At 37.2% G+C, this 18,245-nt stretch overlaps 1 protein-coding gene across 1 annotated transcript in view; it reads left to right on the top strand.

Moving 5' to 3' along the window:
• Arr1 (arrestin 1) overlaps positions 1–15,002 on the top strand; it is a 319,226-nt gene extending 304,224 nt beyond the window's left edge. The window contains exons 7-8 of the mRNA XM_081769254.1: positions 14,129–14,258; positions 14,700–15,002. Coding sequence (XP_081625380.1) covers positions 14,129–14,258; positions 14,700–14,831 — 262 coding nt within the window. The 3' untranslated portion in view covers positions 14,832–15,002. The remainder of the gene's footprint in view (positions 1–14,128; positions 14,259–14,699) is intronic.
• The last annotated feature ends 3,243 nt before the right edge of the window (positions 15,003–18,245 follow it).

The following is an 18,245-nucleotide window of genomic DNA, read 5'->3' as shown; positions in this document are numbered from 1 at the left end:
TAAATATATGCATATATGTACAAAACTAGCAATGGGCCTGAAAGTGCTCATTGCAAGACATATTTAGTGAAAACAGTAAAGTAAATTTTAAAATTGTAAGCGTTCCTCTGTCTGTTTACTTTCTAATCCTCTACAAGCAAACGTTCTCCGCACCCATACATGTGTTATACTCATTTTAAAACTTGGTGATCTTTTGTATTTAAAAAATTCGGAAATTTGCTCTTTTCAAATGTACTGTACATACATGTAAGTTGAACAGTGAGAGCTATTGACTTCGTCTAAGATTGTGCTGGCCTCTTTCACTTCTTCATTTTTAGTAATAAAGAAATAAAGAATCTCAACAACGCCTCTCAACTAATAAAATCATTACTAAATTTAACACTTACCTCAGTGATTCAAGTATTTAGTTCAGGTTGTTAGTAAAATCGGAAATTTAACTTTGGTAAAACACGGCAAGACAGGCTGCAGAAACAATATTTAGTCGACATCCAGCACCAGTGCGACGAACAGTAAGTGCATGATGTAGCTCGTAAATTGCGCCCTTCAAGTAGGCGCAGAAACTGAAACTATATATGACAGTTATCAATGTCAGTTATTTTATACTAGTGATGAACAGATGCAAGACCAAGACCAAGACCCGGGTGGTCTTGGTCTTGCCTGCAAGAGTCTTGCAAGTCTTGCTTATAAGAAACAATATGCTTTCCGTAGGTAAATTTTACTCAGGATATAGAGGATTACAAATTCTTCTATGCGCCAGTACTAACGGAAATACAATGTATGTTTCTAAATGTAATAGTTTATCTTCGTGTATGATGATAGTGTACAACATAGGCGATGACCCTTATTTTTTTCAATCGGTGCTCAAGCTTCACTACTTATAAATCAACGTTTCATAATCTTTTTTATATTTTTTAACAGATTCAATATTCCACTGGTTCACAAACTGGGGAGGCTACCCCTGAGACGCATGAAAGTAAATCAAGACGGCACAGATTACTGAAATATCATGAACTTCAAAATTACTTTTACACTCTAAAAGCGTCAGATTTTTTTTTCAACCACGATTACCTAATCTTTGTATTAAGCAAACTTCCAGTTAAATATTGAGATTTTGTTTTCCATATTCTAATAAGTACTCTATGGGAGAGAAACATGAACGTTATGCAAAAGCGGTGAAAAAATGGAGACTTTCGAAACGTGGCCATGGAGATAAAAGGAGAGAATTAGCTCGGTTGAACGGAAAACGAATGAGAAGTTGTTAGAAATAGTAGCAGTAGGGGAGAAAAGAAGAATTTTAGATGTAATTAAGAGGAGGAAGAGGAACTGGTTGGAATATTGGCTGAGGAGGAACTGTATTATGAGGGACGTGCTAGGACGTGGAAGGAAAGAGGAGGGTGTGAAGGAGGCTGTAGTTGAAGGAAGGTATTAAAACAGAAAATTGCTACGTCAAAATGAACCATAGATGACCATTTTCCACTGGGCTCGCTCGGGCTCGCGCTCACCTGTCTCAACTGGGCTCGCGCTCACTTCTCTCAACTGAGCTCGCACTCACTTGGGCTCGCGCTCATCTCTCTGGACTGGGCTCGCACTCACTCGGGATCGCGCTCATCTCTCTCGACTGGGCTCACACTCACTCGGGTTCGCGCTCACCTGTCTCAACTGGACTCGCGATCACTAGCGCTCGCGACCACTTCTCCCACCTGGGCTCGCGCTGACTCGCGTTCGCACTCACTAATCTTATCTGTGCTTGCACTCACACGGGCTCGCGCTCATTTCTGTCCACTGGGCCTGCACTCACTCGGGCTCGCGCTCACTTGTCTCAACTGGACTCGCGATCACCAGCGCTAGCGATCACTTCTCCCAACTGGGCTCGCGCTCACTCGCGCTCGCACTCACTGATTTTATCTGGGCTCGCACTTACTCGGGCTCGCGCTCACTTCTGTCCACTGGGCTTGCACTCACCCGGTCTCACGCTCACTTGTCTCAACTGAGCTCGCACTCACTCGGGCCCACGCTCCCTTGGGCTCACGCTCCCTTCTCTCGACTACGCTAGCGCTCGGGCTCATTTCTCTTAATTGGGCTCACGCTCATTCGTGCTCGGGCTCAGTTCCCTCAATTGGGCTCGGGCTCACGTATTTCATTGGGGCTCGAGCTGAATTGCACTCGGGCTCACTTCTCTGAGTTGGGCTCGCACTGACTTGTTTCATTAAGGCTCGGACCCATTATTGAGCCTGAGCCCAGTTGAGCGCAAGAGCCATGCTCGCGTGCTTGTAAACCTTAATGGGCTGATTAATGGCGTATGCTCCATCCAATTTCAACCCCTGATGGAGTTGTTACAATTAATCGGAGTTTTCTAACTTTTCCTATTTTTGCGGCAGCCCAAACTATTATCTAAATCGATTTTTGTTAAAATAATGTGAGTCACTTTTATATCGATTTTCATTGTTTCTCTTTGCAGAATCTATGTGGATAGAGCTATCATTTAGTTACAAAATAATGTTTTTTCTTATCTCATAGAAATACCTGACACGTTAATACTAAACTTCGTTAAAACAGCTGCTTTAACAAAAAGAACTAGTCCTACAAGTCATTGGTTGTTTATGCAGCTGAAATTTGAAATAATGTTGATTGATTAATTGATTATCTTTCACCGTCCCCTTTCATCAGCGAGGCTATATGAGACATGGACCCCTGTCACCAAGGCATTCAAAGTGAAAGTGTTAGTGCTCTGAAGAATGTTAACCCTCCCCCCGTCCCAACCCCACTGTTAAGGAACCAACTATCCAACCCGAGTCAGTGAAGCGGAAATCGACTTGGCCGATGATAATTTTGAGCTCAGGAACTGCATAAATTAGTAAGTACAACAAAATTAGTAAATCCCAGATATGTTAAAAGCAGATCTTCACTTTCAAGTTTTATTATATTGCCAAGCCTCGAGGCTCATTCATTTTCGTGCTCTGTAGATAATAGCTATGTATCTGAGACCATGCTTCAAAACCATACACTGAGAAAAAAGTGTACGTGGCGTATGTAAAATCGTATGTTACATTTGTAAATCTTATAGTACTTATAGTTTTTTGACTGCAAACGTATAGCTGAAAACGCATGTTTTATAATACTTTCTGTAAGTATTCCATGTGTACGTACTTTCCGTATAAAACAATATGGGCGGTCAGGATCTCATATAAAAATGGACAAACAAGGGAACGTATAGCCTGTTGGCCTATATCTAGAATTTAAGGGAGTGAATAGTTTGTATTAACAAACAAGCAATATTTTCTAAAGTTAATTCTGTAGTAGTTTCTTTATTTCTTTACGTTTCCAACTTCTGATGAAAAAATAGGTCTATTAAGTGATATGACACCTCCATGAATACCGGGATAATATAGTCTTAATGCGATTTCTTTACATGTTTTTCTGAAATCTGGAGCCCCACAATAGTGTTCCCATTCGGGCCTGCATCTTTTAAGTCCATTAGATTACTTTTTGCCCTTACTTTGAAGAAACAAAACTTTAATTTTTTAACTTTGTGACTTCCCTCAGGAGCAACCTCTACTTTTAATTATGTATTTGAAAGTATATTGTCCTGCTAAAATACATTAAATATGAATATTTCTTAATTTAGGCTAAGTTTATGAGTATTAAAACGGAAAATTTGAAAATCTGCGTTGATTATAGCCTGCATTTTGTTAAAACACACCAAAGAAAATTAGAAGTTAATTGAAGCTCAATAAAGATGTTTATGAATGAAATTTATGTCATAACATCAGTTTGAGTCGAGATGTTATGTGTAATACTTTCGAAAATGGTAAGCATATTGTGCTTCTAGTTTTCAATTCATCTTTACATTTCCTTATGTATATTAATAGCCGGTTCTTTAATGGCGTAACATAACGGAAATATAGTACCTATATAAAATGAGGTAATATTAAGGACTGCATTAAAAGAGGAAATGTAATTATGTCAATTTACGAAGCTATCGTGAAATTTAGAATGTTTTGTTTGTTTGTTTGGAGCTTAATATTCTTTTTCATCAGTTTGGTTATATGAGATCTCGCTCGTCTGGAAGATGAGAATAGTTACTTACCACTTATTCACAGTGAATCAATATGAATAAGTGCCTGGCAACCCTTAGCTATTTCGTCAGGTATGTGCTAATCTTCACGGTAATAAGATTTGATAAATCCGCAATGAAAATATTGTGTCAAACATCAAAATCTAATTGTAACCAAGGGTAAAACTGGATCTGAAAAGGTTTGGGAACGCATGACGTTATGCCGTGCCCTGTGCCTATCTTTGCCCACTATATTTTTTAGGAAGTGGAGGGACGCCATAGATATTTTTGGAAGTGAGGGATGACGTCCTTCGTGTTTTACCTCACTTTTAACACTGGTTGTAACAAACGACTCGCAATCGTTTCAGGGTAGCTATCGAAAAAAGACTTTAATGAAAGGTGGTATGTGTGTGTGTGTGTCTTATTTTTTTGGATGTTGAATTGCTATCTTTCTTTTTTTTTAATAGCCCATTGATTTATATGAGGAAGTATTTTTCTTTTAAATAGACGAGATTTTAATCATTCAATTTTACTAATTTCTTTTTCTGGCCTATTTAAGAGTTCCTTGCTTTAAAAATATTCAATGTAATATTGTTTTAGTTTCTATTTATATATATTAAAATTGCATAATTCCGTAGTTAAATTTCGCTTAGAATACATTTAAAGATCTCAAGAAGAAGTAGTCAGTAAAATTAACAGGCTAAAATTCTTTTATTTCAAAAAATTAAAACAATGTTTCCTCATATAAATTAATGGGCTGAATAACCATTATGGTGCAAGTTATCAACATTCTTAAGAGCTACTCTTTTTTATTGGGATTTAAAGAAGCTACAATTAAATAATACATAATTATTTCGCTCCACTTTTCTAACGCAGAGCTTCATTAGTTGCTAGCAAATAAATTTCATACTTCGCAAGGTCAAGTAGTTTCCTTACTCTATGATCTCACAAAAAAAAAAAAAAAAGCGTGGGTCATGGAAGTTGTTACTAAAACAACAAAAACAAATATCTGCCTTAAACATATACCATCCTCTCACAATAACCATAAAAAATCGGTTCTCTAACAAAAGGTGTTTGAAGTCCTCTGGACAATAAAATGACAGCTCGGACCTCAAGAGTGTGCTTTTTCTTTTTGTAAAGTTGTTTCATTCTTCCTTTACTCGCACTCAATTTAACTCGCGCTCGCTCGGGCTCGGGATCACGCTCACTTCTCTCAACTGAGCTTGCACTCACTCGCGCTTGCGCTCACTTCCCTCAACTGGGCTCGCGCTCACTTGAGCCCGCGATCACTTCTCCCAACTGGGCTCGCGCTCACTTGAGATCGCGATCACTTCTCCGAACTGGGCTCGCGTTCATTCGCACTCGCGCTCATTTCTCTTAATTGGGCTCGCGATCACTTCCCTCAACAGGGCTTGCGCTCATTTGAGATCGCGATCACTTCTCCCAACTGGGCTCGCGCTCACTCGGACTCGCGAGCACTTCACTGAACTGGGCTCGCGCTCATTCGTACTCACGCTCATTTCTCTTAACTGGGCTCGCGATCACTCGGGCTCGCACTCACTTCTCTCGATTGGGTTCGCGCTTACTGGGGCTCGCGCTCACTAATCTCAAGTGGGCTCGCGCTCACTCGGGCTCGCGCTCAATTATTGAGCCCGAGCCCGGTTTAGCGTGAGTGCCGAGCTCACGAGCGTCGGGCTCGCTAATTTGAACACCTATGAGATGAACAGACTAGCTGAGGACAAGCGTACATCGAAGCTTGTTAGTTGCAGCAAGTCATCTGCCGATAATGGCAGAATAGCTATGATGGTTGTGATATGTTCAGCAATTCTTTGCATAAAAAATACAAAAAAAATAAATTCGCAATATTGAAATAAGTGCATTGAATTAAGTTACCCGACACTGTGAGATAGACATGACTTCTGGAAGTCCGAAGTCCTGTCATCTCTGAATACCGGGTACGTTAAACTCTACCAATAAAGGGAATCAGGAAGTCCGATTTCCTTTAGAGAAGTAATAGCACTTATAAGTAGAAAATTTACTTGTTAATTTCTGTGGCAGTTATTTTTCTTATTCTTTTGTTTTATTCTATATATATAAAAGAGAACGTACAAATCCTTTGTCCGCTCATCACGCTAATACGGCTGAACCAATTTCTTTTATTTTTGGGGGGTTATTAGGATTTGGACCCTAGATGGTTTTTATCATATCACTTTAATTTTCAATTACCAGTGTCTTGAGATAATTGACCATTCAGGTGTCCATTACGTACAAATCCTTTGTTAGTTCATCATAGGTATAAAAATAAACGTATGTATATGCAACCCGCATGACCGTGTCACTCGGCGGGTTAACATAAATGACAGGCGTTATAATGGTTTTTATCATATCACTTGAAAGCGAAAAAGTAAAAATTATCTAAGTAACAAAGTTTATTGCGTTCGGGGGTGACCGCAGCGAAGCGGGGCGGGTTAACATAATGTGTTACTAGTTTCATTAATATTTTGTATACTGTTATTTTATAATTTAATATGTTTATGTATTTTTTATGTATATTCTTTAATATATTGGATACATCCAATATATTAATTTTCTTCTTTAAATAAATAAATAAATATTTGCCAAAAAAGATAGAGATAAAATTAAAGTAATAATGATTAAAATCAAACTTCTTAATATTTTGAGAATAATTTGAATGAAAATTGAAAATGACTTGATTGTCTATGTCTTTTGTTTAAATTCAATTTATATAAATACTTCTTACCTATATTAGAAATACAAAATAATGGCAACAAACTCCAAGTTATTGGAAATAGCTGTACAAAATCACTCTCATTTGGAAATATGAATTATTTATTGTTGCATAATGTTATATAGCTCAATCCTCGACGTGCCGTATACCTAAAGAGGCTAAAAGTTACATTGATAAACACTTTTTCAACGTATAAGCATCTGCCCATGAAATCAAACTTGCGGTTACATGCACTAAGTTTTTGTCAATGTCATGAAAATGTTATTTCGATATTAATTTTATGAGCACACATTAAAAATTTCCAACGGATGCTTGAGACTCGGAGCCAAGGCCATACCCATGAAATCGGCACCTATGGTGTACGGAATGACGGATGTTCAGTACTACATTTCTCTATAGTTTTGGAAGAAGAACACCACTAATATGTTTTGAAATGAAACAAAATATCTAGTTTAACGTCCCACGATTATGCACCGCGGCTAAGGGAGACAGAGATGATGAGAAATAAATGAAGAAAGTAGGAAGTATGGGAAAACCTGAGAAAACCCACGCACACGGTGTTTGTCCACCAAAAGCTCACATGGCGCAAGCTGGGATCGAACCAGTAACCAAATGCACCAAAGGTGAACGCTCTACCACTGAGCCACCACGCCTGAAGCAACTGAAGGGTGAAAAACAAATCCCTCTTTTGCTATATTTATCCCTGGACGAGACGACAAACTTTACCAGCTCGAAGATCAAAGGTTTAAATTCACACCAGATAACACACACCTGTAGAATAGTGTCTGATTTCGTGAAAAGTATACCTCATTGTTTACAAACACACGAATGCATTGTAACCCAGCACCAATGACACATTTCTCTGTATGCAACAAGATTTGATTAGAATGACACCTTGTCTTGAAAACGAGTATTATCATAACTACGGAAAACGCAAATAACGATTCAGAAAACGACATACTGTAGTTATATGCTGCAGGGGAATATCGTGTCACATGGTTTCCATAAAATACTAGGAACATATTCACTCCAGCGATATTTTTACTGAAGCCAATAAATTTAATAGAAAGATGTAATGATTTTTCCGCTTTTTACATTCTATAAAAAAATCAAGTAATACCTGTACTTGTGCAAGACGCTTGCGCAAGAGTCTTGGTCTTGGTCTTGCAGGTATGGTCTTGGTCTTGGTCTTGCACCCTTGGTCTTGGTCTTGGTCTTGCATCGGGATTCCTGGTCTTGGTCTTGGTCTTGCCTGCAAGACTCTTGCACAAACTGCAAGACCAAGACTCTTGTGCTCATAGCTATTTTATACGAATAGTGGTTCGACCTTAAAAATAAATAAATAATACATCATCATCAATAATATTTAGTCTATCCATTCACGACGCAAACTGGTACACCGATGAAGTCATCTCTTTCGAAGGAACCCTGAACCCATGAAAATTCGTCCACGTCTTATTTGGCAAAATGAAATAATAAATTTGGAACAGTAATTTTAAATCGGCCAACCGATTGCCTTCAGATCATACTAATGTTCATCAAATTCATGAACAACATATGTAAAATTCCAACTTATAATTTAAAGTGTTTAGTGTATTATGCAGTGATATTCAAGGGATATGAATTAAAATATTAAAATACAAGTACCATGTATCTTTTAAAATCATGTAATTACACAATATAATATGATAGTATATTAATGCATAAAAATATACACTCCTCTAATAATTAATTTGCTCTTTTCATTTCAAGATATTTATATTAGTGCTTATACTACTCAACAATATTCTTATTATTAACTATCAACACTAGCGGGACAATTCGAATCTGCAGTTAGCGTAATTACATGATAAAATTTCTGACTTGAACTCTGTGCTCCGAACCGTTTATCCAGTGGCTATATAGTCGGCCTTGTTAGTGACTTCGATAGAGGTCTGCGCGGATACAAAATATCGCATCCGCATCCGCAGCATCTCTATCCGCATCCGCAACATCTATTCGCACCCACATCCGCATCCGCAGATAATGAGGTAGCAAATATATACAACTTACATATTCTATAATACACGTAGTTTTCTGAATCAAACGAAGCAATATATTATATCAGTTTCCGCGTGATCAAATACCAACTACGATAAATAAAATGCAATATAAACCGTGCAGATACAAATTAGAAATTAATGAACGATTTATATACTTACCCAAGATCTTCCAATGCAGATATCGGACTAAAATAATGCCACGTAGGTAATATCCCCTCAATCGACTACTCATAAAAAAGGGGGCATTTGTTCTAAACACAAAGGCGAAATAGAAATAATCGTTATTAAGAAATAAAAATTAATCACAGGACCGCAAACACATCCACATATCCCGAACTGACACTAGCACCAGTAATTGCAATAAATTTAAAAGATAAGTGACGAAACTAACAACGCAATACAATGCATGCTTTCACGGCCAAGCTCCTTCGTGGCTAAGCGGTTAGCGTACGCGCCTTTGGCGTGGGAGACCCGGTTTCAATTCCGGCGGGAGCTCATGTGTTTCGGATTCCACGCTGGTCAGTAGGTCAACGTCTCATATAGCCTCGCTGCTCAACGGGACGTTAAACTCAAAATCAACACAAGCTTTCACGACCACGCTTTTACTGAAACTAGAAGTGAAAATAACTTCGAATACAAATAGGAAGTCTATACCGTTAATTTCGGGAAGAGGCAATAGAGGAAGTTTAGAATTTACTGCTTTTCTTTGCAGCCCTCATTCATTGTTGGACACATTTAGGGTAGGAGAAACAACGCATTGGTTGTTCTTTCTTTCTTTACCAGAGGCCCAGAACATACATACATATACACATACACACAAGAAAAAAAAGAGAGAGAAACAATTGTTTTATAAAACTCAAATCCTCGGAATGTTCATTAAGGTTCGTGGCACCTTTCCGAAGAGAGAAACCTGTGGGGGTCGCAAATGTGCATTCAGTATCTGTTGTACTTCAAAGGAAACAGTGAAGAAGATTTTTTCTTTTTTTTAAGAGAGAGGGAGAGAGAAAGAGGAGCGTATTATGTGATTTGTTTACTATTTCGGTAACCTACGCCCTTCTCCAGTTTGCCACAAAAGGCAAAGATAATTCTGCTGGCCAGTTTTCAGTTTATGGAAGGGGATGCGGTATTTTAAATTAGGGTTTCGGTTCCTGACCTCTCAGGCTAGAAAAACTTTATTTGAAGACATTGCTTCCTCTTCAAGACGAATGGTCAGAAAATTTTCAGCTTTATCAGAGGGGCTTTGGCGGCAATTATTTTTCTTTCTTACAGCAAACAGTTGTACTTGAGGAGTAGCGATGGGGCCTGTCGTTTCTTTCTGTTTAGGTCAGAGATGTCATTTACCTACAAAACGGCTGCTAAAAATATTGAAAACAGCAATAAAAGGACAACTCTCTCGTGTCATTTTTTGTCCTTTTGCTGTCACTGAGTCACAAGCTTCAAGCACACTTGTATTTTGATTTTAGTATTTTACAACTGGTTTTAAAACTTTTAATTCAAAACGAACGTTTCTAGTGCTCTTTCCACCATTATCAGAAAATTCACAGCATTTTTTAGGTAGACAAACGTAGGAAACATTATCCGCAACTTTATCCGCTATCCGCTATCCGCACAGAAAAGAGATATAATGTTATATCCTCAAATACCCATTTTCATGCGGATATCCGCATCCGCGCAGACCTCTAGTCTTCGAAACAATGCTGGGGCCAACCTCTTGTCATATAAAAGGCCTGCCTTTTATATAGACATACGGGACTGAACTCAGGATTTAGTCAATTTTTTTTTAAATATTCTCTACTTCGACTGACATGATTTCTCACTTTAATCATAGCACTTCGTGAGCGGCAAGATTAAATATCTTTTTCCTATTTGTTTGTTTGTTAATCAATATTGTGCGAGTGTAAATAGTTTATTGTCTGTTACAGGTTACTGTTTGAATTTCATCATCTAATTTTAGGTTAACTTAAGTTTTACAACTATGTCTGTCAGTTATTCATTTCCAATTGATCCCTTATGATGTTAGACCACACGTTTCTTTCCAAAGATGTTATAAAATAGACGATATGAATGAATGAAGGAATGAATGAATGATACCTATTACTATATTTGTAACTCGGTGAAGCCGAAAAACATGCAAGTATCATTATCCTTATTGATTCCTCTCTTCTCAGCCATTAATATTCTCTCAAAACATTCGGCCTCCATGTGTGAACATGTAGTATTTATTACATTTATTTTTATTTAAATATTTGCTTTAACGTAATTACATGTACAGCTTACGAGCTTGCATTCATTATCTTCAATAGGACTTTCGCTCCCTTACCTCGTTAAGGCTCGCAGTTGCTTGGGGGCGGGTTCGTTACTTGGAACTCATGCTCACTATCTTTGTTCGGGCATTCGTACTTGTGCTCACTAATTTCGTTCGGGCACGCACTTATTTAGCCTTAGGTCTACTAATCTCGATTGGACTCGTGCTCACTTCTTTTAGCTGGGTTCGAGCGAAGCAGCTTACTGTCAATGGCGCTTGAACTCACTGACGTCAGTGGGGCTTACACTGATTTGAGCTCGGATTCATTGCCTTCAGACGGGTTCGCGCTCACTATTCTCGTTGAGAATCTCGCTTGCTCAGGTTCGGACACATCCTTCAATAGGCTCGCATTCACAAGCCTCTTTAAAGCTTATGCTCACTAATTTCATTCGGGAAAGTATTCACTTAGACTCGAGATTAATATCCTTAGTGGGGCTTACGCTTACTCGTGCTCACTAACCTCAATTGGATTTGCACTTGGGCTCACTATACTCAATGGGATTGTGGTCACCAATTTCATTTGTTTTTGGATGAAATGGGCTCGCGCTTTGGCTCACTATCCTCAACTGGGTTTACGCTCACTTTCCTCAATGGGGTTCGAGCTCACTGCCATCGGGGTATGCATACATTTGGGCTCACGCTAATTTCATTCGTTCTCGCGCTCACTCAGGCTCGGGCTTACTAACCTTAAATAGGCTCGCAATTTCGCTCACTTCCCTCATGTAGCATCGAGTTCACTACCCTCAACAAACCTTCTCAATATTCAGTGATGTTTCCATTCAGTCGGCCTCGCGCTCAATATTGTCGTTCGTGCTTGAGGCCATTCCCTTCAATGGAGCCCGGGCTCATTATTTTCAGTTTAACTCGCGCTCACTCGGACTCGGGTTCACTAACCTTATTAGTTTCGCCATCAGGCTCATTTCTTATTGTCATTTAATTATCAAGGAATATGTATAGTATTCCAATTTTTAACTGTAACTTATAACAAAGTAAAAAAAAATGAAATGAAAACTTTAAGTTTTACGCCCTACGGTTATGCCGGTTAGGCTAAAGAAGACGGTGATAATGAAAGATGAGTGAAATGGTGGACTGAAAAAACTGGGAGGAAACGGGAGAACCCCGAGAAAACCCACGCGCACGGTGTTTGTCCACCACAAAGTCCACACGGCGCGAGCTGGGGTTGAACCAGGGATCCTAAGCACCGGAGGTGAACACTCTACCACTGAGCCACCGCGCCCCCTTACAACAAAGTAGTCAGCAAAGATGATGAAATGGCCGTGGCGAAGCTATGGAATGTCTTCATGATTTTGCAGTATGAGCATGTCCACTACATTATAACATCCTTGTTTCCTTTCAGTGAAGGAACACAGAAAAGCAATAGAAGTCAAGAACGAAGAGAGGTCGGATTCCTCATATCATATAGTTTGATTCAACGCTAGGCAAAACTTGCGTTTTGGTAGTTCGCTATATTCGATTTCACATCTGATTTTGAGATACGACGCCAGCGACGTAAATACTACCTTTTATCTTCCGCATTTTTACCCCACAGACTCATCACGAAAAGTTTTTAACATATATTTTGCATTTCTACTAATACGGAATGAGGTCCCTTGTCATTTAGCAAGTCAGCGTAGTATCGATCAGAGCTCGACTGTCTTGCTCAATCAATAAATGAGCTCAAGCTCGTGCGAGCACAAGTTCTATAAGTGCATAAGAAGCCAGAGCTCGAATCCAGATGAGTACGAGCCCGTATGAAGTTAGCAAGCGGAGGCTTTAGCAAGCGCAAGTGTGAGCTGGTGTGAGTCTCATTGAAATTGTGAGTCTGAGCTAGAGACCTGCACGGGCCGAATTTTTCTTCCCGAGCCCAATCCAGCCCGAACGTACCTAGGCCCGGCCCAGCCCGGGCCCGATAATTTTTAAAAGTTTTTGGCCCGACTCCGGCCCGATATTTTTTTTTAAATTAGCTCGAGCCCGAATCTTTCTCAAAATTTAGTACTAAATTTGACCTAACCCTCAGAAACATTTTCTAAACTTTGGTTCACAACCTGACGCTTGCCTTCCGAATGGTACCATTGCCTGCTAGAACTTTGCCTGTCATCGAGAGAACAAACACTCCATTCCCTGTAACAAAAATCTAATTTAATTGATTTTTAGCATAAAGTGAAGATGGCAATATTGTTTAGCGACAGGCAAAACATTCCCACCCCTTCTTGTCATATTTTGGGTTCAGTGAAGGTGAAGGTCAGAGCTCAATTTACCGCATAATGCTTGCAATCATCTATAGTGAAAGTGGAGCCGCTAAGCAACACAAACTATAAATAGCTATTGCATTCTTTGTAACATTTTTCACGGACACACTTCTTCAACGTTTGGCTGTATTCCAATTATCGTTTAACGAAAGTAAATAATTATTAAAGAATTGCAATTGATCGGCCTCAGCCCGGCCCGACCTGAAGAGAAATCAGTGTCGGGCAGCCCAAGCCCGGCCCGGCCCAAAGAAATAACAGTGTCGGCCCGCCCAAAGAAATAACAGAGTCGGCCCACCCAAGATCGGCCCGCGGACCGGGCCGGGCGCGGCCCGTGCAGGTCTCTAGTCTGAGCCTCATTGAGAATATAGTCCTAGTCGAGTGAGCACTGATTGCAAAATGGTAATCTCTAGTGTTGTCATAATATGAGTAGCTAAGGTTTCTACAATTAGTATACTTCTTCCAAGATAATTAACTGTACGACCATGATTTTTTTTGCCTGCTACCGTTAAGTTTATGAGGTCAACCGACTTGCTCTTCGTAATTTGGTTGCTCTGCTGTTGAGAACAGGAAACAACGTCGTAAAGCATTCTGTTGTAAATCACTGTTCTACGTAGATTGATTTCGTCAAATATTCGTAAATTTATAGTTTACGCTTGCTACTTATTCATTTTTTTTTTTAAGAAATTAAAAGATTCACATCTTTAACTTTTAAATTTTTCTTGTTTTAAGGTTGGCTAATCCTGATCAACGTGAAGCCATTGGAATTATTGTTTCATATACTGTAAAAGTAAAATTATACCTTGGCGCTTTAGGTGGAGAGCTGACAGCAGAGCTTCCTTTCGTTCTTATGCATCCAAAGGTAAATACAATTTAAATTTTACTTATTGTAATGTATTTTAACCATTATTACTTTCTGTCAAACCTTAAAGATCGTACTTAAATGGTTCTCAACTGGTTGAAATCTCTGGCGGCAGATTTCTACACATATAGTCTACAAAATCTTGTGACACTCTATTAAAAGAGCTTGGAGCTTCATAGTTACTATGTACGAAAACAGTCGACTTATCTACTTGTGTAGAATCAACAATAAAATTTTTCACCTTCTATTTTATTTTTTGCATTAATCAAACGATCTTTTTTTTTTTTTTTTTTGCGTGCGTCTTGTATGTTATTTGATTTAGAAATTAATTTTTGAACAGAAATTTAATAATTATAGGATATTTTAATTTATTAATTGTAGCTTCCAATTTTAAGTTTGTTTCAATTTCAATTTTAATTTAAATTATTATTTTCCTTGCAGCCTGATTTGAAGAAAGTTATAAGAGCTGATAGCCAGGCTGTAGTTGAAAGTTTTCGGCAGGACACTATAGATGAATTGGATGCACCTAATCCTACAGTTGATGATTTTGCGAGGCTAGAATTGAATAACTAGATTGAAAAGTCATTTTTCGGATCTTAAACTTTGCAAGAGTTTAATATATTAAATAATAAGTTGCTTAAAACTCTGTTATTATATAATTATTATTGTATCTAATATTTAGCAAGTTGATAGAACAAGTAACTAGAACTCCAGTAAAAACCTACTACATGCAATTGTGAAAATAAGATGCTAATATTTCATTACTCCGAGTAACCATTAGTGGTATGTTAAGCTTAATATTGAAAAGAATAACAAAAAGTATGTATACTTAAAGAAATATTCAGTCATATAAAAGAAGATAGCTCAATTTAGCTCAATTTCAATATTGTGCTATGGTAGTCCATTGTTTACGACTTTAGACAAAAATAGTTTACTTTTGTTGCGAAATGGTTAACCACTTGCGACACCATTAAAAAGAAAATTTATGTAACAGTGCCTTGAAATCAGGTTTTAAGACTCAATAAAGACGCTAACATTCTTTTATCGGAAATTGCTCGATACTCTTGTGATATTAAACTAAAATATATTTTACATCATAGCTTCCAAGCCATAACAAGTTATTACCATATAGAAATAAATTAATTTCCACGTTTGTTATATTATTTTATAGTCCAAAATTGATGGTAGAAAATACATTATTTACTCAGTATTATAATCGAAGTTATTTTAATGATGTTAGATTAACAAACACTTTGCAAAAGTTCTGAGTCTTAACTGTAAGTTGATTTCTTGTTGAAATTCATTCGTGTGTGCATAATTTGTAAGGTTTCTTCAGAGAAAAATTTATTATGAGCTATTCAATTGAAAGTATTTTTATACATGATTAGAAAAAAAATTTTGAACAGCATAATCCTTATGCATTATTCTGGTATTTAGGAAATATTTCGAATCAGAAACACATTACGCAATCCTTTGGAAAACTAAGAAACATTAACGTATTATACATTTGCTGAAGCATTGTCTCACTTATATATATATATATATATATATATATATATATATATATTTAAATCACACAAAATAATATTAAAGATAATAGATAAGTTGTCAAATAATCTTGTCATGTGCATACTATCGGAAATAAACACAACATAGAGCAGCAGTCTCGTGATCAAAGTCATGTAGAAATTGTATATTATAACAAGGACCATTGCTTTTAATTTCAACCTTATATATTTTAGAGACAATCGATATCAATCATGTACTCCAATTATTATATAATATAGATGAAAATTGTATGTAGTTTACATAAAAGCTTGGTAGATAAACGCAATTGATGTGATAATTGAATTGAGAGTTCGATAAATAAGGCGATTCATACTCATGAAAATTAAAATCCACAAATATAGTCTACAGCAAATTTTAATTTACTATTAATAGGATAAATTCTTTGCCATAAGATTCTGAGGTATAAAATAAGAATTTAACCTACAAACAGTAATTAGTTAATGTTAAGTAATATATATAGTATATTTATGTAATACCTTGCTCTGTCAAATAAAATATGAATTGGCTTTTGTCATATTTCTATATACGATCATAGTATGTAAAATTTGAAAAATAAATTAATTCAAAATAAATGAATTTACATTAATTTCCTTAAGACGTTGTCTTTAGTTTCCTCTTATTAGTTAAAGTTTTGTATTACAATTAAATATGGTCACAATTTGAGTCAGAATCAAAGGAAAATATATTTCCGTAATTTTTGTTAGCTTTAAGTTCACATCTCCACATTTCCTATTAAAAACTAGCTGAAATTCGTAAGGGAAAAATAGCTTTGTAGTAAGTATTTGGTCCTCTCTCTCCCTTCAGGATACATATTTCAATGAAAGTGCAATAATAATGTCCCCCATTTATACAAGGGCTTTTAACGGTAACTCAACCGAAAAATGTAAAATCCATTTCGGTTCTAGAAATAGAAATGATTTTCTCAGAAAAACTAATTTGGCTTTTGGAATTGAAATCCATTTCTGAGACAAAATCTGTTCTGATTGTGGAATCGATATTGTTTTTTCTCATGCTATAGGTTATGTTTCTCAAACCGAAATAGTTTTTTTTTTTTTTTTTTTTTTTTAAGAAACGGTTTCACAACCGAAATTGATTTCTTTTAGAACATGAGTTCTATCTCTGTAACCAGAACCCATTTTGGAGGAAAAAACTATTTCGGTTTTACAACTAGAACCGATCATATTAAAAGTAAATCTTTCGTTTACGCGCTCTAATCGTTTTTCTGGAAACCCAGTAGAACTCATTTACTCCTATAGTCACTGTTATCATTAACAACCGTAAGTATTTAATTTTATATATACCCTTCTGCTAGCTGGGGACTTCGCCTCCAAACCCTCATATTTGCTTGGCTTTGTACTTTTCATGTCTCTAATATATTTACAATCTTATGTGATTTAAAGACATGGCCATCTTACTATAAAAATTACAATCTCTACCCTTTTTCTTTCCGCCCTCTTATCCTTGCCTCTAAGAGAAGTAAATAAATAAATATATATAAACGCTTCAATCCTTTTTAATTAACTGCTTCTACTCAAATGATTTCGAGATATCGTCATATTGTTTCAAAGATTACGACCCAGACCATTTCCTCTTCCCGCTTTTTTCTTTCCTTGCAGAAGAAATATTTAAAACTCGCTGAAACACGTCTTTAATTATTTTAAATGAGAATTTTAAACACCAAATTTCATGTATCCAACTTTAAGGAATTTCGAGATATGGGTATCTTATTTTAACATTTGCCTAAAGGGGTACATACAGTTGTGATTTTTTTTTATTTTACGAGTGATGGGCAAACATTTTTAGGAGAGGGCCAAAGAGAAAAGAACAAAACCCCAGTCTTTTTAATGATTGAAGTTTCTTATAATCTGTTTCGAACTAGAATGCACTGATTCTCAGAAGCAAAGCTATATATGTCCATCAGTTAGTTTGTTTCCAACACAACTCTTTCGAAGTAACGCCATTCTTCTTGTCGTTCTCCAGATTAGGTTTAATGTCTCGGGTCGGATAGAACGTTTCAATTAAGGAATCGCAACTGGTCCGCGGATCGTGGTTTACCCATAATTGAACTATACTATTGGATGACAGTCGCCCCCAGAAAGCGGAAAGGTGCTAAGCGTCACTTTCCTTGATTTTCAACTAAGTGCATATCCTGACTACCCATTTCATGTTTAATGTTGTGCAAAAAGGAGAGAAGTGACAGAAGTGAAGGTATAAAGTTAGAGTTAGGAGCTAAGTGCTAATATTCAGCAGTTCTCTCTGCAGAAATGTGCCAACCACCATTTGCTGATACTTGGAACCATTCTGCGGACTAATTGCATGAACCACTTTGGTAGGTACAATGGAGTTGGAACCTTCCTGCATACTAGCTGCATGTACCACTTTCAGGCAAAGTGTAGAACGTGATTCTGTACTGCGAAA

Source organism: Thermobia domestica, chromosome 8 (assembly GCF_964235325.1).
Source record: "Thermobia domestica chromosome 8, izTheDome1.hap1.1, whole genome shotgun sequence".
Classification (NCBI taxonomy): Eukaryota; Metazoa; Arthropoda; class Insecta; order Zygentoma; family Lepismatidae; genus Thermobia; species Thermobia domestica.
The sequence above is the reverse complement of the archived record's forward strand: the minus strand, read 5'-3'. Positions and strand labels throughout refer to the sequence as shown.